Source organism: Myotis myotis, unplaced genomic scaffold (assembly GCF_014108235.1).
Source record: "Myotis myotis isolate mMyoMyo1 unplaced genomic scaffold, mMyoMyo1.p scaffold_m19_p_7, whole genome shotgun sequence".
Taxonomy (NCBI): domain Eukaryota; kingdom Metazoa; phylum Chordata; class Mammalia; order Chiroptera; family Vespertilionidae; genus Myotis; species Myotis myotis.
The window spans coordinates 35,740,254-35,763,609 of record NW_023416379.1 but is presented as its reverse complement, the minus strand read 5'-3'; the positions used below and the strand labels follow the sequence as shown (position 1 = coordinate 35,763,609).

General features: G+C 38.0%; 1 protein-coding gene and 1 pseudogene across 3 annotated transcripts in view; one reads left to right on the top strand and one right to left on the bottom strand.

Annotated features, from left to right (window-relative positions):
* LAMA4 (laminin subunit alpha 4) overlaps positions 1–23,356 on the bottom strand; it is a 135,290-nt gene that overhangs the window by 15,425 nt on the left and 96,509 nt on the right. For all 3 annotated transcript variants that reach the window (XM_036317078.1, XM_036317076.1, XM_036317077.1), the window contains 14 exons: positions 22,805–22,984; positions 21,425–21,564; positions 18,581–18,754; positions 17,532–17,677; positions 16,973–17,135; positions 15,988–16,121; positions 15,354–15,525; positions 13,614–13,745; positions 12,374–12,516; positions 10,382–10,520; positions 9,817–9,954; positions 7,557–7,690; positions 6,217–6,381; positions 5,272–5,425 (listed from right to left, as the gene is read on the bottom strand). In XM_036317078.1, coding sequence (XP_036172971.1) covers positions 5,272–5,425; positions 6,217–6,381; positions 7,557–7,690; positions 9,817–9,954; positions 10,382–10,520; positions 12,374–12,516; positions 13,614–13,745; positions 15,354–15,525; positions 15,988–16,121; positions 16,973–17,135; positions 17,532–17,677; positions 18,581–18,754; positions 21,425–21,564; positions 22,805–22,984 — 2,114 coding nt within the window. The remainder of the gene's footprint in view (positions 1–5,271; positions 5,426–6,216; positions 6,382–7,556; positions 7,691–9,816; positions 9,955–10,381; positions 10,521–12,373; positions 12,517–13,613; positions 13,746–15,353; positions 15,526–15,987; positions 16,122–16,972; positions 17,136–17,531; positions 17,678–18,580; positions 18,755–21,424; positions 21,565–22,804; positions 22,985–23,356) is intronic.
* Positions 385–3,534, top strand: LOC118660112 (annotated as a pseudogene).

Sequence of the window (23,356 nt, the reverse complement as noted above, 5' to 3'; positions counted from 1 at the left end):
CCTTCCTCACATAGTAGTCAGGACTCAGAACCTGGTTCTCGGGTACAGAAGCAGGTTTTTCTCTTGGGGGAGGAAATATGTGCAGTTACCAATGTTCTTTTGGCCCAGGCCCTCATCATCCCAGTCATGAGTGGGCAGAATGGGATGGAGTGGGCTTCCTGGAAACTTTCCCTCTAACATATCTTTGAAAACTTCCCCAAACTCCATGCTGTATTCCAACCTCAGTGGAGCAGCATGCCTTACCTTATAATGGGATATATGATCACGTTTGCCTCATCGAAGGGCATATGAAATGTCTCATCGAAGGTGGGGGTGAGAGGTTGGTGGGGGACTGGGAGTTTTCTCCAATTCTGGATATTCCTGATTCTCTCCATTTCTACGGAGATGATCTCACTCTTTCTCAGTCAGTGCATCCACTTAACTATGGGAGGAGCGACAGTGACTTGGATCACAGGGGCTCAGCAAAGTAGGAGGTTACTGGACCAGGACAGTCTCAATTCACCAGCCCTGCCTTTCTCTGCTTCAATGTGGGAATATATGGACGAGGATCTGTTTCTTGTCTGCTGAGAAAATTAGTGAACTCTGATATCTTTATATATGGCAACTAAATACCATAAACCCTCTGTGGATATATGCTCTGAATATTAATTGTAATAAAAAGAGAAGTTATAATTTAATCAATTACTTCATTACCATATAATAGAGACTCAGCTTATTATTTAAAATGGCTATGTGTGTGGGGATTCTCCCTGAACCCCATTAGACTCTGACTTTATCAATGTAATTTATTTTTCTGAGGGTCTATTAGTTGCAATCCAATTGGTGGCACCAATTTCAATTTAGCAAGATTATTTTGTTTCAGACAATAGCCAAACTAGTTAAGGCACTTAAGAAAAAGAGGGCAATGTGTAGTATCTTAAGAACACAATCCAAGGGAAGATAGTAGAGTGGGTCCTACCAGGGGCAAGAATCAGGAATTAGAAAGCTAGGAAGAATCAAGACACTCCTTTTCTGGATGTTTCTGGAATTTCAGGTTTTTTTCTCAGAGTGTCTGTTATCATTCTTCTTTCTCTGCAGGGCAGCTTTCTGCCTTTTTCTCTTCTTTATCTGAGCATGATTAACACAGAACCCTTAGGTTTGCATGTTTTCTAGTCAATGACCAGCCCAGAGGCGTCTCTTTGGGTTCTGAGTTTCCAAGAAGAGAACATGATGGCTCAGCTGAGTTGACATGATGTACCCTGGTCCAATCATCTATATCAAGGTAGATGAAGTCACAAACCTAAAATACTGGGACCCCCAGTAGGGAGGGAATCAGTTTTCAGAGAAGGGAGTAGTTGGCCAGATATCTAGACTGTTTATTACAATGTAGAGAATGTTTATTATCACATTAAACACCAAATGAGGAGATACTTTCCCAATTAAATTTGAAAACATAAATATCACAAAAAAATTTCAGGCTGGAACATAGTGGTAAGATAAGTACTCTTATATACTCATGAGGAAATATAAAATAACTTTTACCTTTCTGGAAAGTAATTTGTTTTGATCCAATAATTCTGCCTCTAGGAATATATCCTAACAAGTTATTCAGTAATATGATTAAAGATTAATGTACTATGATCTTCATCTATAAAAGAGAAGAAACTGGAAACAACTGAGAGTCTATGCATGTTTAAATTAATTATAATAAATGCATAAAATGGAATATTAGTAAGTTATTGTGAAAATAAATTGTTATGAGGCCTAATTGCTATGATTCAGCCTTGATGAAAACTTAAACCTGAGGCCACAAGTTTTTCTTGGTAGCTATTTAAGGAGCTTTTGATAAAAAGGCAAATACAAGGGAAGATTAGCAAACACTGACATTCTAATTATTAAAAAAATATAAGTGAAATCTATAGTGATTTTGTGTCTTATTACAAAACTGAGTTTCTAAGACTTTTTACCATAAAGACTAAGAGGCTATTATAATATTGAAAAGTTTGTGTTAATAGTTCCAATAGCAACTATTGATTGTAACCTTGAGACGATGAATGTTTGTTTAGGAAATTACATTTGATAGACAGCTTCATCCAGAAAACTGTATTCATTTAAAGGGATAAACTGTGTTTGCTTTAGAAGGTTGATCTTCCTCATCAGCCTATGACATTAACCTGTTGTCTACGATCACCTGACAGTGTTCAAGTCCCTGCTAAAAAATTCTCAGGATAAATCTTTTAGTATCAGTATATAAAGGTGACAGTAAGATTTCATCAGAATTTAATAATCTCCTCTGAAAAAATCCTTCAAAGTATCCCCTAGCAAAATCCTTCATAAAAATAAATGAAATAAATGAAATTATTTCTCTGCTTGAATCACTTTATAAAGTCTTCCATGTGAAATTCAGATAGGGATCCCAAAAAACATCCAAGATTTGATTATACTAGTACATGAACAAAATTATTAACATTGATAAAGAAATCATGTGTGAACAAAGGGAAGTTTCATGGGGATTCTAAAAAGTGTTCTATTGTAAGCTGAACTATATGGTCAGTGAAAAACCAAGCTATAATGGGCAGTGAAAAACCATCCGAAGTGAGAAGCTGGCGGGGGTGGGGGGTGGTGGGGGCGGGGGGGTGGGGGGGGATGCTTCCCTCTTCTGATGGTTCAAAAGCCAGCCTTGGAAAGAAATCACTTCTTCCCCTGCAAAGATGCTCAACCTCACTGGCATTCAAGAACATGTAAACCACAATCAGATGCCAACTTTGTCCATTAAATTGACTAAATTATAAAAATGTGACCATATCCAGTGTTAGCAATTGTGAGGAACAACAGATTTTTTCAAATGTCATTTGTGAGACTCTAAGTCAGTACTGCAAATGCACATTCCCTTATTCTAAGCAATTCCACTTTTAGGAACAATCCTGAGACTTTATAGAAATGTAACAGCTCACGGTTACCGAATGTTTACTCCATGCCACTGTGTTAAGAGCATTTCATGCGTCAACTCATTTAATCCTCATAGCAGCTCTATGCTGCAGATTGCTAAATATTTATTGAACACCTATTATGTGCATTGCTCTAGGCTCTTAGGATAAATCAATGAACAAAACAAAGGGGCTTGTATTCTAGCTGAGGAGACAGACAATAAAGGAGCTGCCGCCAGGTCTGCCCATCTGCAATGGATGATCGTGTGGAACTGCTCGGGCTTCTGATCAAGAGGAACCAGCAGGCGTTCAGCACCGAACCCAATAACCTGAAGGCCCGCAACTCCTTTCGCTACAAAGAGTTCGTTCACCGCAAGATGGTGGGCGTGGAGCCGGCGCCCACGGCAAAGGGGTGGTGGTCATCATGAAGCGGAGATCCGGCCAGCGAAAGCCGGCCACCTCCTACCTGCAGACCATCTTCAACAAGAACGCGCGGGCCACCCTGAGCGGCATCCGGCACATGATCCGCAAGAACAGGTACCGCCAGGATCTGCGCAGCCAGAAGCCTGTGATGGTGAAGAGGCAGCGGGCCGCCCCACCAAGAGCTCCTGAGCACCCCTCCCCCTAAAGCAATAAAGGTATCAGCCAGCTCTCCTAAAAACAAACAAACAAACAAAAAACCCCATAATAAATAAAGTATGTAATCAATTAAAATGTGGCAAATGCTATGGGAAAAAGAACTAGAAAAAGGAAGCCAGTAGTACTGTGGAAGGCAGGAGGAAGGCTGTGGTGTGAAGTACGCCTCACTGAGCACGTGAGAGTTGAGTGATTCAGAGGAGCGGTCTGTGCAGACACTGGGGAAAGAGTGGTCTAGGCAGAAGGAAAGCTGCAGTCAAGACCATAAGGCTGGAGTGTCCATAGTCCATTCTAGGAATAGCCAGGAGATCAGTGTGGGGAGAAGAGCTAGCGAGGAAAAGGGGCCTGGGTAATAATAGAAGGCCTCCCATGACGATGTAGGAACGTGGGCTTTTGTTCTGAGTACAGCTGGGGTCCACTTTGAGCAGAGGAGTGACATAATATGCCTTATGTAAGGTGTTCCAAAAAATGTATACACACTTCGAATGATTATAAAAGTCAGTGTTTATTGACATACAGTTCATTTTCAGGCTTTAAAAGAATCCGCAGAAATGAATACTTTTGTCAACGCCTATTTTCAAACGGATGACTGTTCTGGTCCAGGCACTACTGATAACTCAAAGCAATGGAATTGCGAACATTAAGAATCATTTTGTTTGGTATTTGTGCACCCTCAATCCGTCAACTGTTGCCGGTTTTGTGCCGTAAATGTTATCGTTTATGTATCCCCATAAAAAAGTCTAGTGGATTAATTTTCTTTGTTCAAAGCTTAGTCTGGCTTCACCCATTATTTCAAATCAGTTAAACCTGAAAAGGAGTGAAAATTCAGTGAGTTATCACCTTATAAATACAGGGTATCCCAAAAAGTGTATACACACTTTGAATAATTATAAAGGCAGTGCTTGTACTACAACTGTGTTTTCAAATTCCCAGTAGCATTTTAGGACGAATTTCAATTGTTCAAAGCTTAATCTGGCTGAAAAGAAAGAAACATCAATTGAGCTATCAGCTGTGAAAGTGTGTACACATGTTTTGGGGATATGCTGTGTTTATAAGGATCTGGCCCTTGTGTTGAGAAGAAACTCTTGGGAAACCATACAGAAGCAGGGAGGCCTGGTAAGAGGCTATTGCCACAATACAGATGTGAGATGACGGTGGCTTGGACCAGGTGGGAACATTGGAACCTGAGCTTATTGTTAAAATCGGACCAGGAAGGTGTGGGCAGTGGGTGGGAAAGGTTAGACTAAAAGAATGAGAAAGAAGGGTAGCCAGAGGATGCAATGGAAGAACTCAAGGTTCAATGATGGAGCAACTCTGGTTGATGCCACAGATCAATTATCCATGTGAGTGGTGAAGGAACGAGGGGGAAACAAGGTAAGGTCAGAAACTTTAACAATTTCCGTGATTGTGACAAAAGCCTGCCATTGTTACACAAAAGCAAATAAATAGTACTAATAATATGATATATACATATCAATTGTTAAGCATGGAGCAGTTTTAACCATGCTAGTGAAAAGTAGTTGGAAGTATGAGTAAAAGCTGATTCAAACTGTTTCTTTAGGAACAAGAATTGGTGCTACAAAGCCAGTGAGTTGGAATATCTGCTACTACAAGAACCTTATCTTTGTATAGTTGCAAATTAGAGTAAATTCTACAAAACATCAGTGTCTGAAGTTGCATGCGTGGAACACTAGGGCGTTCGGGCACTTGGCACAGCATTAACTTTTACCTTTCTATTCTGACTTGTTTTAGGCTTTGAGGAATTTTTTCCTTTTTTGTGAAGGAGCAACAATGGCGAATTTTCAATGGGACACTCGTAAAGGGAAGTGTGGACCTTTTCAGAATACCGCTGGAAATCTTCGACCTCCACATCTCTGTCCAACCTGTGTTTGTAACAAAGGGGAGAAAAACCTTAAAAATGTTGTTCAGAATTACATAATGAAAACTACGGAAGTCAGAGAAATGAGCAATTAAAACAATTTTTGGGTGTGTGATGATCTTTATCCATCAACCACTATTTTAATCAGAATATTTAAAATGATCATTTAACCAATTAATTAATAACTTCATGCCTGGTACCAACACATTCTGACAGATGAACGTCATTCCCCTCACCGCACTCCGGATGACTGCGGCCGCTTCTGTATTGCTCAATCTGTGTTAAATTCCTCCCTTGCTAGTTCTTGTACTCAGGGAGCCCTCACTGTCTTTGTTAAGGACCTACATTAATGGCTTTGTTTAAAGTCAGGCAGTAAATTAAGAAGACTTTCTTAAACCTGTAACAAGGATTTGGGTATGTTGCTCAATACTCTATCATTAATAAGGTGTATAGAAATAATCACATCTAATATTTACAGCTTGCTGTATGCCAGGTGCTTTATGCCCATTATCTCATTTAATCCTCATAACAAGCATCCCAGGCAGGCACTACTATCTGAATTTGTAGGTGAATAAAAAAAGGCTTACTTTGCCAAAGTCAAATAGAAATTAAAGGGCTAGAAAAGCTAATTACAAACCTAAGTATGTCAGTTGCTCAAGCCTACAAGCTTCTAATGACTACCCTAATGCCTCTGATAAATTTCATAGTTCTGTTTAAATAATGCAAATATTTTCATTATTGACTTGATCTTCTTTATTAACCATATGGGATTATAAAAAAATAAAAATATTATACCTGGTAAAGTAGGCATTACTTATACAGCCGGTAAAATTAGCATACTGGGGACTGATGGGCGAGCCACCGAAGTAAAACTTCTTTTCATCTACTTGTGTGTGTTCCGCTTTCCCTTTGGTAGGATTCTTACTCCCAAGTCTGCTTTTATCTACTATCAGTTCATATCTGCAAGAGAAAAAGCATCTTTACAGCGCACACAGCTAGCATTCTACCTTGAGTGCCACTTTGGGTTGCAGGTGTTCTCGGGAATTGCAATGGGACATCTGCTTAATAAAAGGACAATAGTTTTCCAGACTCTTTATGAGGCCTAGGATGAAATGACTGAATGTTTCCATACACAGAAAAGGCCCTCCAAACCAGGATTAGAATTTAAACTCATAAAAGAAGTTAAGATGACTAATCATCAGCATTGTTTTGTTGTTGTTTGCTTGTTTTTCTTTTTGGTGGGAAAAAAAATCAGTATCAACCTTCCTCCTGGTGATCATTTACATATGCTTGTGGGAGATTATTTTCATTTTAAAGCCCATGGAATGGTTTTGGTCCTAATTAGACATGGAGTCCTGAAAAGACCTATTAATGTTTTCCTTTGATGGAGGGCTCCATGGAAGTGGACATGGAATAGGCGCAGTCTACAACAGAGGTTCATGTCTTATCTCAGAAAGCTTCTTATTGTATCACATATTTTAAAGATAAAATTAGAGATTTTAAAATTGGGCCATAAGTATTCCATTCTCTACCGCCAGATGTACAACTAAATGAAACCAACATTTGCTGAGCTCCTTTATGCATAACACTGCCCTCCACTGAATCAGGCACTTTCCTCAAGGAGATTATAGTCTATGGTTTTTTGTTTGTTTGTTTGTTTTATTTTTGTTGAGAGCATTTCAGATGTCTCCCATTTTCCTCCTTTGCCCACCTCCACGCAGCTCCCACCCTACCCCAGGCATTTACTGCACTATTGTCTGTGTCTGGGGCTATGCATGTCTGTATATAAATTCTTTGGTTAATCTCTTCCCACCCACCCTATCTTCCTTCTGAGATCTGTCAGTCTGTTCCATGCTTCCATGTTCTCGGCCTATTTTTACTGTGTGTGTGTGTGTGTGTGTGTGTGTGTGTGTGTGTGTGTGTTATATTTTTGTTAAGTAATTTCATAGTGACTTATTTTGCATGTCTTGAAAATTAAGAGCAATTTTTTTAAAGGAGGCAAGTAGCTCCTTCCATCATTTTTCTAAACACTAGAAAAGTAATAGAATAGCCAATTATTCATAGTGGTCATTTGGCAGAATCATGCCTGACAAATAAGGCCATCATATGGAAAGAATAAATCTTGAGGACCGTACCTTGTAGGTGAGACAGAGGTAATGATGAAGTGTGACAGCCCGTCATTGTACTGCTTATCTGCTGATTGCACCTTGATTCCCTTTACGTTCATGGTCACAGTGCCATTATCCAATGAAATGGAGAACATGTCTGACTGAAATGCAAGCACAGGTTTTTAAGTAGGGAGCCAGGTATCCAAAAGAACATGTTTTTAACATTTACTTAATGTTATTGCTTGAAGGAACATCCAGTATGAAGGAAGTTTGCTTGTAAAATACTTTCTATGAATAACAATAAAAACAAAATACTTGATTGCTTGTATTGGTGTTGCCTATAAAATTAGACATGTTTCAATGGAAAAATAAGTCTCCTATATACATTTAGAACTATAACCTCTGGTGATTTTGTCATGTTGAGAGTTGCCTACTCCATCATGTCTCCCTTTAATCCCTTTTGAAAGGGCAATATTTGAATCCCTTTGGGATTGTGGTTAGATTACCAGACAAAAGTTAATTTGCTAGGTTGGCCTCTTAAACATTTCACTTTTCATCTATAGATGCAGAAGAGAAATTTTAAATAAAAGCAGGTTAACATCTCTTTTTCTGAATTTGCTTATCATTTGTCTTAAAATATTGGCAAAATGATAATCTTGCTTCTCTTCCCTTATATGGGCACCAAACTCTACAGTTAGCCTAGCACATACTACTTTTTTGGGGACCAAAATGCTATTTAATTAACCATGGTAATCTGAGGCAGGTTATGTAACAGAGGTTCTACAAAGGGCTTTGGGTAAATTCTCACAGATGCTACTGGTTTAAATTCAATTCAATATAAATGTGATAGATACAAAGTAATAAGTATGAAAAGTGAAAGCTGCTATTATGGCCTGGTCCATCAGTGTAGCTCTTGGTCCTTTTCAGAGATAAATCAGTTGAATCTTAGCATCATTAAACCTGTACAGATCTTATTTGATTCTTCTTTTTAAGTATATATTTTTATTGATTTTAGAGAGAGGAAGGAAGAGTAATGGAGAGATAGAAACATTGATGAGAGAGAGAAACATCAACAACTATCTGCTGCCTCCTGCATGCCCCCTACTGGGGATCGGGCCCAAAACCTGGACATGTACCCTGACCAGGAATCTAACCATGACTTTCTGGTTCATGGGTCAACGCTCAACCACTGAGCCACACCAGCCAGGCTTTTTTATTCTTCAAATAAGATGTCTTTAAGCTGAGCTCAAGTGTTCTGCTGCAAATGCATGAAGAGAAAAGTATGTTCTTTTTACTATTTTATAAGTTGAATCACACATATGTTTATTCTTAACATACAGTGGTTCTTAACATTTTTTGTGCTGTGGACTCCTTTGGCAATTTGGTGATACATATGGACCCATTCATAAAATAATGTTTTAATATGCATACAACAAGATGTATAGGAACACAAAGGAAAACCAATTACATTGAAACACAGTTTCAAAATATTAAAACAATAAATCTGATATAGTAATATATGTACTTCTTTATTAAGGCATTAAATAATAAAATCTAGTAGCAGATCTAATAAGTACTATAATTTAGAAGTAGCAATGAGCAAAATTAATATTTTGAGATATCTGTGACAGCTTAAACATGAAATGAAAAATACTTGTCATTTCTATTAATGAAAAAGTTACAGGTACTGCTAATACTATTGTGATTTGTTGCCCACATTTACAATGGGAGAAAATGCTAAATTTTAGTTAGATAAATAAAGATGTAATTTTCCCCCACCCAAATCTACAGACTTCCTAAATTCTTCTCATTAACCCTTGAGGAGTGAGTTTATGAATCCCAGATTAAGAACCCCTGATGTACAATATATATAATCTATATATAAAAGAGCAATATGCAAATTGACCGAGTGGTAGAAAGACCAGAATGACTGCTCGACCAGTTCCTATGAGGTGCACTGACCACCTCTTGGTCCCTTCCCTTGGCCATCAGGCTCCAATCGTCAGATGGCGAACAGGGAACTGGGGGTGGGTGATTGTGGGGGGCGGGGCTGGCTGTGGTAGCCAGGGAAGATGGCCCTGATCACAGGCCAGGTCTAGGGACTGTATCCGTGCACAAATTTTGTGCAGTGGGCCTCTAGTATTTTATAAAGTGTCTGAAATGGGGAATTCTATGTGAGTACACGTAAGTCAAAATTGAAAATCACCGTTAACATGCTTAATAATATTTTTAATAGACAAAACAATTATCACAAAGAAATTTCCTCAGGAAAAAACTAAATACATACCCCTGAAGCATAATAGAATAGTAATCCATTTGGCTGTAATGTTTGGAAATTAAAGCCTCCTTCAAAGCCATCAAAGAAAGATATTTTCTGGGTTGAAGCAATGTAACTCTGTCCATTGAAATATGCTCGGCGAGATATCTGTGTGCCCAAACAGTAAATTTAGTGTTTGTAATAATTATCAAAGCTTAAGTGAATTTCTCACACAACAAAGGTCTAGTTTCTATATTAATAGTGTTTAAAAAAACACAAAGAACCCCTTCTGGTTTATAATGGAATTCAGGCATATTAACCTTCCCCCTGTGGGCCTCTAACAGGTGGGGTTTCTACATCTTCCCTCCCTCTACCCTGAGTAGTAACAGTGCTCTCACAGCCTCTCTGGGCGTTGGAAGCCATACTGATAGAAAACTGAGCCAACTGGACAAGTCATAGAGGCACCCCACGAGCCTTCCTGGCTTAATGATTCCTAGAATTACAAGGAAGCTGAAAAGAGTTGTGCAGCTTTTGAGAGTGATACGTGCTGTTTTTGTTTATTATTATTAAAAACTTTTGATTGATTGGTACTTACAAGAGAGTCTTCTGGGCATCCATAACCAACTCCCAGGGTTTCTGTCTGTTCTAATAAATTGAAGTCTTTCTTTTGGAACTGGAAACCCTTCATGCATCCCCTGAAGTTGATATCTAGGGGGAGGTGTGCTCTTAGAGTCCTGGGGAAGAAAATTAGTCTTCACTAATATAGCCCTGATGATGATGCCACCCTACATATATAGGTAATGCAATTTAATAGTATTTAAAATCATTTATAACTAACATTTAAAGGTAAAAAATGGTCAATTCTTGCCCAGCCGGTGTGTCTTAGTGGTTGAGTGTTGACTTATGAACCAGGAGGTCACAGTTTGATTCTCCTTCAGGACACATGCCTGGTTTGTGGGCTCGATCCCCAGTGCAGGAGGCAGCTGATCAACGATTCTCTCTCATCATTGATGTTTCTATCTCTCTCTCCCTCTCCCTTCTTCTCTAAAATCAATAAAAATATATTTGAAAAAAAAGGTCAATTCTTGGCAATTTCACATGTAAGCTATAAAAGTAAACGAAGAAACATTCATTTCTTATGTCATAACTGGTTAAGTTAGGAAGAAAACCCAGTCTTCAGCCTTCCACTAATCCACATGGGTCATAAACTTATCTTCTTGGCTTTATTTGCAACACACTGTAATCAACTAAGGCCAGTGTCAATGTTAGGCCTTGGGGTCATTAGCAGAGTAAGAAATCCTTTATCTTTAACATCAGGGCTGGCATTTTTCTCAGTGCTGTAGTCCTACTACCTATAACATGCCCAGTGTAGAAGAGTGCCCCACAACATGCTATCAGATAGTGAGTGGATATGAAGTTAGTTTTGCCTTCAGTGTATTTTAGATGAACACTAGCCAAACTGAGGGGTAATAGTTCTCTATATTGTGCTCTGACAAGACCACCCTGGGAGGGTCATACTGATGGACAGATTGAGGTACAAATAGTGAACATAGTGATAACCATGGTGGTTAAAGGTCCAATGTGCCATGGTTGGAGGACTGAAGACGCTATTTATTTAGAAAAGGAAGCTTGGGGAGCCTTTGAAAAATATGAAGCATGGTGATATGGAAGGGGAATGGAACTAGCTGTGATTCAAAATAAGGAAAAGCTTTATAAAAATTGAAGTCATTAAAATTGATTTTTTAAAAAATTCAGAGGTAACTATAGATTTATTCAAAGAGAAATTTGAAAGAAGGGTTTTGTTTTGTTTTTAATATTATATTGTGGCCTTACCTCAGAGCATTCAGAATATCTGGAGAGTGGTCATGGACAATGGTGTTTATAAAAGCTCTCCAGGTTATTTGAATGAGAACCAGGGTTGAGAACCATTGGACTAAAATATGTCTATCAGTCTTAAAGGTCTCTGATGCTATGAATTGATCACAATAAGAGACAGTGACTTTTTTAATATATTAGAATAGCTTCATTATACATAATTTACAAACCCTTAGATAAGCTTAAAAATTTTTAAATTGATTTCAGAGAGGAAGGGAGAGGAAGAGAGATAGAAACATCAATGATGAGAGAGAATCATTCATCGACTGCCTCCTGTACACCCCCTACTGGGGGTCAAGCCTGCAACCCAAACATGTGTCCTTGACTGGAATTGAACCCAGGACCCTTTAGTCTGCAGCCCAATGCTCTAATCCACTGAGCTAAACCAGCTAGGGCAAGCTTAAAATTTTTACCCTCAGATGTTATTTGAGAATTCAAATAAGTTTAAATTAAGACTAAAACAAGAGCATCGGGACATAATTAAAGAAACCTATAGGTCTCATCTAGTAGATATTAAATGAAGGGGGTAATGGGAACTGGCTGCAGGGGGTCCAAAGGTGCATAAACGTGTGAGCATGTGCCTGTGCACGTGCAGAAGTAGCAAGGGGTGGGGGGTGGGGACTTAAATCTTTACTAGATCTATTCCTGGGTGTTGCATACTCAGCCCAATACATTGTTAGGAACAAATAACCACTTAACAAAGAAAACTTACCTGGATTGTAAGATTTCCGGGGGAGCCCCTCCAATGTATATGTCTGTGAAAGGTATTTTCATCTTTTCATTGTCCATGCTCTTGACATGTCGTCTGTTAACTACCAAAATCATTTTCTTATCATTGTGGTAAATGATTGAAATCTGGAAGAAATAATATGTAGTAAATCTTGGTCACTCCTTAACAATCAACTTGTGGAAGATGACAGAATATTTTAATTATTCTGGTTAAAACAATTGAACTTCCATGTTCTTAAGCTTGCTCACAAAATGGGGAATATATTTTCCTTTCTTACTCACAGACTTGAAAGCTCTTACTTATAAATGCAGAAGTTCACAATTCCTGGAGGATTTCCATGTGGAGAAGGAGCTAGCCCAGGAAAATTCTGTCATGAGACCAATTTACTTATGTAACCCCTTTGAGGAGATTTAGGAAACAGGTACTTTCTGGACCCTAGACTGCATGTTACCAGGTGTTATTTTTGGGGAACATAGTAAGAAGCCTTAATAAATCTGTAAAAATGCTACACAGAGAAATAGTTAAAATAATCTTTTTTTTATAAACCATCCTCATGAAAGCTATGGAATTTTAACTGAAAAGATAAATATAGCCTCTTATTCTCTGTATTTTGGTTCAGCTTCAAAGATATTGTGCCTTTTTTACATTCTATTAAATTGTAGATTTAAAGTCACTTTTAATAAAAATAGATGAAGCATTTATCAGTCTGCTGAACATCTATTTCAAGACTAAAGAGCATTCTCTGTGGGTTCTCTTTATGTGGAATCTGTGTTAGTATTTCCTAAGTTCTGGATAAGTGATTTGAAAGGTGATCCTCTATTTACTTATATATATATTCTTTTTATATTTATTGGGGCTCAAAGGATAAGTAAACAAATGGCTGTATATTAGACCTGGCATTTTCTATTGAAGGATTCTATAGGAGTGTCACTGTAATCACGAGTTGAGTATAATTGGAGCCTTTGGGTTAATGAAGCAACTAAAATGAACCTTTCAGTGACTCTTAGTAAGGTCATTATGACCAAAAAAGCCACTTTTTAAAGCAAATGTTATCCTGGAGGTAAGTAGATGAGAACCCTTCAGCCAGTCTTTAAATGTGAATGTTTTTAGTTTAATTACTTTTCTACCTATCGAGGTTGACAATTGGATTAGACCAGTAGATATAAGTTCAAACAAAACCAAATCAAACAGGTAAAACTACCCAAATTGCAAAGATTTGTACCTCATGGTATTTTGCATCATTAATTTGAGCTTTCTTCAAAGTGTCTTCAAGATGCACAGGGCCATTGCTAAATCCAAAGTCATAGAACACATGCAAATAACCATTGCGCATTTCCAGGCTAAAAAACATACTCTGCAGAGAGAAGGATGTATAAGATGTGAGCATCCGCTCTTACAAAAGCGCAGATTTAGCTGAATTTGAGAAATATAACACTGTATTCTTTATTACTGAAGTTGTTTGAAGAGTAAGGCTGTCTCATGAAGTTCTTAAAAATTACAAGTACATCCACTTCGTCAGTTATGTTTCATATTAGCATTCCAAAATGTTAATATTTATATACAATTTAAAGCAACTATCTTCTGTTTTTTTTTTAATTTACCCTATGAATTAATGAAATTTTATGTTTAGCTTATGACCTTTAAAAAATTTAAAAAACAGAGTATTATAGGCCATATGTATTCAACTGCCTTTTCTGTAGGCAAATTTGAAAACTATAAGAAGCCAATACATGTGATTGCATTTCATTTTAGAGGAACATTGGTGATACTGAAAATTAATTCCAAGGTATGTAAAAAAAACCTTAAATAATTATCAACAAATATGGATATTAAAAAAGAAGTCAATTTCTTTATTATTTTGAAGCACTGGATTTATGGTTTTTAAAAAATGTGTTTGGAAATTTTTCTATTGTTAAGTGAACTTGTTGAACACAATGAATGTTTACTTCCTATAAAAACTCTCATGTTTGCACTATTAAAATACTTCTGGAAAGACATTTCTAAATTTCTAAAAAAATTTGTTTTAAAATCTTTCCAATGAAGATTTCCAATGGTCTTAAGCCCCTTTGTTAAAGTGTACAAAATGACATATTTTCTGATCAGCTTGTAAGACTGACATCAAGAAAGCTGGAAATGTACCAGACAAATTTCAAAGACAATTTTTACCAACTGGTGAATGAGATTATAAAATGGTATCATGATATAGTAAACAAAGCCAATAATACACTTCTTACAGTTTTATTTTTATGAGGTATCTTGTCCAATAAAGATAGGTGAAGAAACAACATTATATTGAAATAAACTGGACTTAGGACAAGACTTTTGAATCATTCTATTACAGAGAGTTTAATGAGACTGTCAAAAATACTTAAGCATATTTAATTACATTGTTTTAACACTGATATTAACAATAATTTTTGTATCATTAACAAATAAAAATAATTTTATTTGATTTTGTCTTTATTTTAAAATAACATTTATTTTTATTCAATACTATCTTTATATAAATTGTCTTTTATTCCCAGTTTATGTATTATATCCATATATGGCATATGCAAATCACTAATAAAGAAATGTTTATATGTATATATACACATACATATATAGTAGACATGCAAAGTCTTTTTTTTACTGATTAGGGCATATGATTTAAAAAGTTAGTGTTAAATTTCCATAGACATACAGCTTTTCCTAATTTTTGGCACTGATTTTCTTCAAAATTCCTTCAGTATATTAAAGAGGATATATTTAATATATACTCAAAACTGCAGTGCAGAGAAATGCCTCTTAGGGCTGCTTTACTTATTGCTGCCATCACTTCACTGAAGGAAATAATCCATGTTTGATTTCTAAACTAAAACTTCAGTTTGATGGCATGACACAACCTTGGAAGGTCCCTAGAAATATGCATAGCAGAAAGTAAAGGAAAAAAAGAAAATGTAGCACTTTTGTTTTTACTCACTCCATTGACCATCAGGAGCACAAGTCCATTGTCAGCTGGTGTTCGAACTTCTATGTCAAAACGAGTCACCTGACCAAATTTGCCTCTCCTGGTGATATCCCTCACCACAGCATAACTAGAGCCATCAAAGAAATAGCTGGCAGCCCGACTCTGAGTAAAGGCCAGTTTATCTCTGAAATAAAAACGCAAGGACCATATAAACATTACAATGACACGCTTCTCAAGTGAGGCCCTTTTAACCCATCTCATGACATCTTCCTTGGGCCTTCCAGCATTTAAATGAAGTCGTGATGTCTGCGTGGGTGACATAAAGAGGCATTTATTGGTAAGTTAAATGAATTGTTTTTAACAGATTTCTTCTCTAACCTTTGTGCTAAGACAACAGAAATCTCTAGTTAAATCTCAGTCTCTGGAATCCAAAATCAAAGCTACAAACAAGTTATCTTTTTATAATTGTGCATATTCATCTATGGCAGAGAAAACCTAAAAAGTGTTTTTCAGGCATGACTATTAATTGGTTTCCAAACTGGTTTCCCCCAAGAAAAGATTGGGAACCTGAATATTGACTCACATGTGTCTCCCTGCTGCTCTTTCATGGCTAGCAAAGTCTTCAGCACTCCTAACACTTCCTTACCTGGCACAGGGCACTGACTTGGAGGTATCCATATTGTATATGTGCTTAAAGTTGTACAAGCTGATCACATCATTATTCAAAGTGGCCAATTCCAGGCAGCCAAGGAAGCCAGGCAGGTTTAAACTGGCAGGAAGCTGTGCAACAGACAAAGCAAAGTCAATTGTCCCAGGATCACCTTTCACCTGGGCCACACGGAACAGGCAATGAAACAAACAGCAAGCCCAGGAGATCTGTCCATTGGTATAGATGTCTTTCCAGCCCTGGGTTTGCATCTACTCTATGCCAAATCATTTAGATCCATCATGATTTTTTCATTGTACATATCTTAGCAGAGAGGGTGGGATTTATTGAGCATATACTATGTGCAGTTACACATTGGACAGTGAATTCATGACCCAAGTCGATCCTTACACCAGTTCTGTGAAGTAATTATTTCTGTTCTCATATAAAGGGGAAGTAATTCTGTGGCTCAATAATGTGCCTATAACTAGTAAATAACAGTTCTGGAATTGAATCCTAGATCAACTGTTTTCTTGGTCCTTTCCTTTATTAGCCTTTCATTAGGTCTCACACTACCCCCTAGATCTCTTCCCCCCTTTATATTTTATTTTATGCTTATATTAGTTGAGATAACTAAATTTTTGAACCTATCATCTGTGAGCCTGAAGGCTAGATACAAACTCAGAAAGTACAGCTACTTCTGCAGTAGGTAGGGAATACTATTAATTACTTACTCATGTGTCAGGATGAAATGAACTGATAGGCCAGTGTTAGCTAAAGCTTGAATGCATCTGACACTGTGAAAATGTGGGTAGCAGAGACCAGATTTATAGATCCTGGCTCAGAAATCTATTACCCACTGAGTAAGCTCTTTCTTAAAATATCAAGATTTCTATCCCATGCCCAAATCATTGTAGGTCTTATAGACTTTTGAAAACAATCACTGTAGATTCACAATAAGTCAAAATATAGCTGGAGAGCTTACCTTGAAGTTTGAAGGCACACCACCAACATAAAACACAGTGTCCTCGGGGTCCAGATCCAACAAGGAGTCATCCCCTGCAAACTCCCCCTTTTTAATAAACTTCTCCTCTGCAGTGCTACTGAGACTTGGAACTGTTAAAAACACCTTTCCATGTTTTCCTACCCTGTTGAGATGAACAATTGTTACTCTTTATTAGGCTGATAATTTATAGAAAATACATATTTTTTAATGTCAAAATGTTAATGTTTCCTTGTCACAGAACTGGTAATTTGGTTTTTGTCACTCTCATAAGAAGTTATAGAATGCAGCAATCAATGGGAAGGGCAAAAAGAAGACATTCCATCTCAGAATTAATTCATGGATAGACCAGATAAAAAAATCTAATAATCAGATTGCTTTTAAAAAATGATGTCTATTTTTCTAACCTTTTGTTTTTCAATAAGGTATTTGGAAAGAAGTCTAGGAAGACTGTGAGTGGTCTGTGTGTGTGTGTGTGTGTGTGTGTGTGTGTGTGTGTTATAAAATGTGCACACAGTCCTGTCTCATGCATTCACTTTACCTTTCAATCTTGACGATGCTGAAGTAAGCAGGCCATGAACTGACAGGCTTGGAGTCTAGGGGAATCTCTACATCCTTAGTTCCCAAATTATAGACATACACCAGGTTATCGTTTTTGATTGCAAGACCCATATACTCTTTTTTGGCCTGAAATGTCAATAAGTCACTTAAATAAAATACAAGTGAGTGAACATCATCTTTTGTTTTCATTTCTTTAAAGGACAATAAGCAATTCCAATACTTGGCTGTATCCAGGCATGTCTGTTCTGATTTATAACCAAAGTTCCTGATAGATTGCACAGCATCTCTTCCTCTCCATCCTCCCTGTGGCTGCATAAGTCTGCTGTTCCCCCCACTACCCACATCCCAGCCTTGTCCAAGTGCATCTGGACAAGGAGGCAAGCAACTGTAGGCTTATGGACATTTGATGGCTGCCGAGAGTGTGCTAATCTTGTTTAGTTAAGCAGGGATATAATGCAGCCTGCCAATACCAATTGCTACGCATCTTCAAACATAATAGGCCTCTGTATTCTGAAAGTCTTTGAAATGATCCTTTTAGAGTCCTCAGAGATAGCAGTGTGAGGCTGATATAAAGCAAGCCCAGAGGTATCCCACACAAAAGGAATTACTTGCCTTTAAATCACTACTTTAGTCTTGGCACTAAAATGATCTATACTTTTTGAGTTTTCGGAATGGGAATTTTGTTGTTGGGATAGGGTAGCTTTGTTGTAAGGCAAAGGAAAAGCACCAATTTTTTCTTTTAAGAGTATTCTCTCTTTTTAAGAAGTACAAATTGGTAGTTACAAACTATTCACAAGGGTGTAAAGTTAAGCATAGGGAATATAGTCAATAATATTGTGCTAACTATATATGGTGTCAGGTGGGTACTAGGAATATTGGAGGAAACACTTTGTAAAGTATATGATTATCTAACCACTGTGCTGTACACCTGAAACTAATACAAAATAATATTGAATGTAAATTGTCATTGAAAAATGAGAAAAAAAACCGCAACAAATGAAAAATATAAATAAAACCTCATGCTCTTACGTTTTTGCTTCCGAGATATAGGATAAACTGATCTGCAATCCCAGCCAATTCTGGCTGCTTCACAGGAGGTTTCACGTACAGGCTCAGAGATGTGAAGGTCCTTAAGTCATCTATCCTGGCTTTAGGGTGCACTTCGACTGCAGACTGGCCATCAAACATCATGGAGACTTGGATCTGGAGTTACAAAATCATTCCATTAAAAGTACGCTGCAGAAATGGGCACAGTTCTCAGTGGGTCTCCCTCATTCCTGATGGGGTCCCTGAGCTCTCTTCTCCTCCATGATTCATTTGCTTATGTCCTCACCTCCTCGAACAAAGGATTTAAGGCATATTGTAATATAATAGTTTAAGTTTAAAACACGGTGACGAAGTAAGTCTAAGAACGAGGTTCCATAGGAATTCCACACTGAACTACATACTTGGTTGAGGTGAACTAAGCAGCTTGAAGGGATACTTATACAATTCACAAGACCTGTAAGATTAACAACAATGACTTCATCAGGAGAAGTATAACTAACTAACACTGGGTCCTAGTACAGTTAAGAATTTTTCCCCAGGATCTTTAAAAGAGGAGCATGGGGCGAGGCTGTAAGCAGCACCCTTGACTGCATATGGACAGTTGAGAGGGGCCTAGAGCCAGCTTTGGAGTCTGAAACAGGGTCTTGAAAACTGGCTCTGCCACTTACTAGCCATGTAACTCAAACAATCACTTAACCTTCAGTTTCCTCATCTGTAAAATGAGGACAATAAGTTTGTTGTGAGAATGAGATAAGGCAATAACTATAAAATGCATTCCAGTGCCTGGCTCTATCATTACAATAATCCTAAGAATGAATTCATGAATATGTGTCTTCTAATGATTCGCAGAAAGGCATCACAACAAAGCACAATTCAGTCAATGCATTTCTAAGAGGCCCAGGATGATATGCTAAATGGATTTGAGGTGATTTTCAGAGTATTCAGAAGAAGATAAGACTGTGTATATCCATGCCATTTATGCAAATATTTCTCAATGATTGGATGTATTTACATCAATTAATTAATATCGATTTGGTTAATACTGAAGGTGAGTGAGTTCAAGATTATCTTACCAGGTGCCTACAGTACAGCTGTCCTATGTTGCCAGCTGGTTAAACATTCATGCGTGTTAGTAAACTATCACACTGTGTGGGATTAACATAAAAATTGAGAGCCAGAGAAGGATGTCTTATCTACACAGAAAGACCTCACTTTAAGGAGCCTCATGGGTTCCAAAGTCATTGCCAAGACTCTCTTTAGAAAATGGTTTTAGGTTTTTAAGGCCCCCAAATTCTACTCCATATGAATAAAACTACCAAAAGGACTCAAAGAAAACTTAGCCTTGGAAATGCCATTTCTTGATGATAAACCTTTTTTGAAATGTTCTTCAAGGTATCTAAAAACATAATTTGTGGTGTGAAATCAATTACCATATATCATTTAAAACGTGGGTATATTTAACAATCACTATCTCCCTCTGGTACAAAATAATTGAATTCTAACTCTTTTTTTCTGTAAGTAATTCAGGCCAATAGTCTGTTCAGGCCAATTCTCAATTGAGAAAATAACATAATATAATTTGGCTGTAAAAAATGTTGCTGGTCTATAAATCAATAAAGAAGAAATTAAAAAGAATTTCAGAGGAAAGGTAGGGGAGGGTGGGTGGGCAGGAAGAGATCAACCAAAGAACTTATATGCATACTAGAGGCCTGGTGCACAAAATTCGTGCATGGTAGGGTCCATAGGCCTGGCTGGCAATCAGGGCCGATCTGCGGGGTGACTGGTGGGGCTATTGGGGGCCCCTGCTGGTACCTGCCTTGGCTGGCCTGGCACCGCCAGCTTGCTGGTCCTGCCTCCCCCCCAACCCCCCCACTGCTGGGTCTGGGCCTGCAGGCTGGGGCAGGTCCTGCATTGAGCATCTTCCCCCTGATGGTCAGTGCGCATCATAGCGACTGGTTGTCCCACCGGTTGTTCTGCCTTTCAGTCAATTTGCATGTTAGGCTTTTATTATATAGGATATGAATAACCCATGGCCCCAGACAATAGGGTGGTGAGGTCTGGGGCAGGGGTCAGGGGTTGGAGGGTGGGGGAAGGGGCAGGCTAGAAGAGGTCAGTGTCAGTGTGTGTGTGGGGGGAATAAAGGGACATATGTAATACTTTCAATAATAAAGATTAAAAAAAAAAGAAGGCTAAGAACAAGCCCTGTTTCACCACACCAAAATGTTAATTGTTGTGTCAGGCTATATTCCTACCAACACTAGTGCTAGTTATACCAGTTGCAGTGTTGCTTCTGTATAAGCATCTCAGTATAGGGCCTTTTTTGAGATTATTCAGTTTAGCTGATATGTGATTCCTCAGTTAAGCCTGTGGAAGGGTCAGTAAAAGCTCTGTGTACAACACAATCCTCTGTGTTGTACCAGAAAATTCTCTGAAGAGATAGATGGGCAAGATTATTCCATATAGCAATTGCACTAAAACAACTGTTAAAATGAATAATAATAATAATAATTGTGTCTTTTTTTGCGGTTGGCTTCACTTGATTTCTTTTGTTGTATAAACCATGTTGACTAGGTTAAGTGAGTGGTCTTAAGTCGTGGCTATGCCTTAGAATCCCTGGGGAGCTTTAAGAAAATACAGGTGCTGAACCCTTTCTCTCGAGAGCCTGATGCGTTGCTTTGAGCATGGGACCAGGAAAGGTTTAGTTTTCAAAGCTCTTCATGTGATTCTGATGAACAGAGGGAGCTGAGAACTATGGACCTGGGAGCTGCTCTTCATATTCTCATTGTCTCCCAGTGATCAATAATAATGAGTCTTTTCATGGCTTACCTTGCTGGCAACACTTCTGGTCTGAGCAATGAGCTCTCGGATCCTCTGGATGCTGGCGGAAACGTTGCTTGCAGGCTGCTTCTGCTCAACTGTGCGAAGCTGATCCAGGAGCTGAGGGACAACCTCTGTCAAATTTCTTACTGTAGTTAATAAAAATTAATCACTTGTGTAAATATCTCATTATTGACCTCATTCCAGGAATGAGGTGAAGAAACAAACACATGATTACTTCTGGCAGAACTATAAGAAATTATTTTTAATCCTGCAAAATTAATAGTTAAGCCCAAGGCATAATTAATTCCTCTTTTGTGACATTTACAGCACATATTGATTTATAAATGTATGCAGAACAAGCTAACTTATAAAGCACATGTCTGAAGGGCAGCATCCACAATAAATATGCAGATGTTTTTTCATCACACACCACACACAGGTTGTTCGCATTTATAATACTACTGATATAACAGCTTTAAAAATTCTGGGCAAAAGAAGGTTGTTTCCCAAGATGCTCATTCACAGGTCACACTGCTGCTGCGGCAGTCCCAGCAGAGGCGGAGGCAGACGGAGGAGACAAGGGAGAACTAAGAGAAGTGATTGAGCATTGACCCACGCACCAAGAGGTTGCTGGTTCGATTCCTGGTCAGGACTTGCCCAGGTTGTGGGCTCAGTTGTCGTTGGGGGCCATATAGGAGGCAACCGATAGATGTTTCTCTCTCATTGATATTTCTATATCTCTCTCCTTTCCTATCTCTCTAAAACTCACTAAATACATTTTTAGAAAATATGAGACTGGAAAAAACTTCTCAATAATATGTGATTTTAACATCTATATGTAACTAAGTAAATGAGGTGGGCATCTAAGTATCTCCTTTTCATTGCTATAAATTTGTGCTCAAGTTAGCCAACAAACTGTCTTCTTAGTGAGAAGCTTCTGTTATATTTGGCCATATTCAGTACTTGTTGGTAATAGCCTGATTTTTTGGGATAAGGATAAAGTAATGCTCTTTAGTAAAATCAATGCTGCTTAGTAAATGTTTTTCCTAAAAGCAAGATTGTGAAGATTATTTACTCTAACATGTGATTGACCTTCTTCCTGAAAGAATCAGGCTTACATTAACAAAAACAAATGCTACCATATTTTACATAGAAGATAGTCACGACTCTTAGCCAATCTATTTAGTGTTTATGTGAAGTATATATATTTCATATGTACACACACATATTGATAGACGAACTAAGCAAAAGTTTTTCTCCTTTTGGAAGCTAACTTCTACAGTATTCCAATCTGAAACCCAAAGGAAGAAAACTTCTTAAAGTATGTGTAGAGTTCAATGGCCAGTTCCTCAACTGGATGCAAACTGAGAAATTTCTAAGGGATACCTGCATCTCTGGCAGAGTCCACTGCAGTGTTGTAAGCAAAAGAGTCAAACTTTTGAAGGCTCTGTGACCAGCTGGCGAGGTTGTCAGCCATCGGGGCGGTGGCCTGCTGGACTCCCATCGTCGTCCTGTTTGCCTCCTCGGTGACCAGCTTGGACTGACTCAGGCGCTGCTGAGCGTCACCTTCACACAGAACACAAGGACACTCACTTTGCAGAGAAGCAGGGCATTTGGTGGGAACATTAACATCCATTTATTCACTGGGTGACACAGACCTTATTAAATGTTGAGCTTTTAAGCCAAACGAAGATATTTAAACATATGTTCATTATGATGTAAGTTAGGTGCACAAGACTACTGTAAGCAGTATTAATAAGTGAGCTTGGAAGACTCTAGAGCAGTGATGGCGAACCTATGACACGCGTGTCAGAGGTGACACGCAAACTCATTTTTTTGGTTGATTTTTCTTTGTTAAATGGCATTTAAATATATAAAATAAATATCAAAAATATAAGTCTTTGTTTTACTATGGTTGCAAATATCAAAAAATTTCTA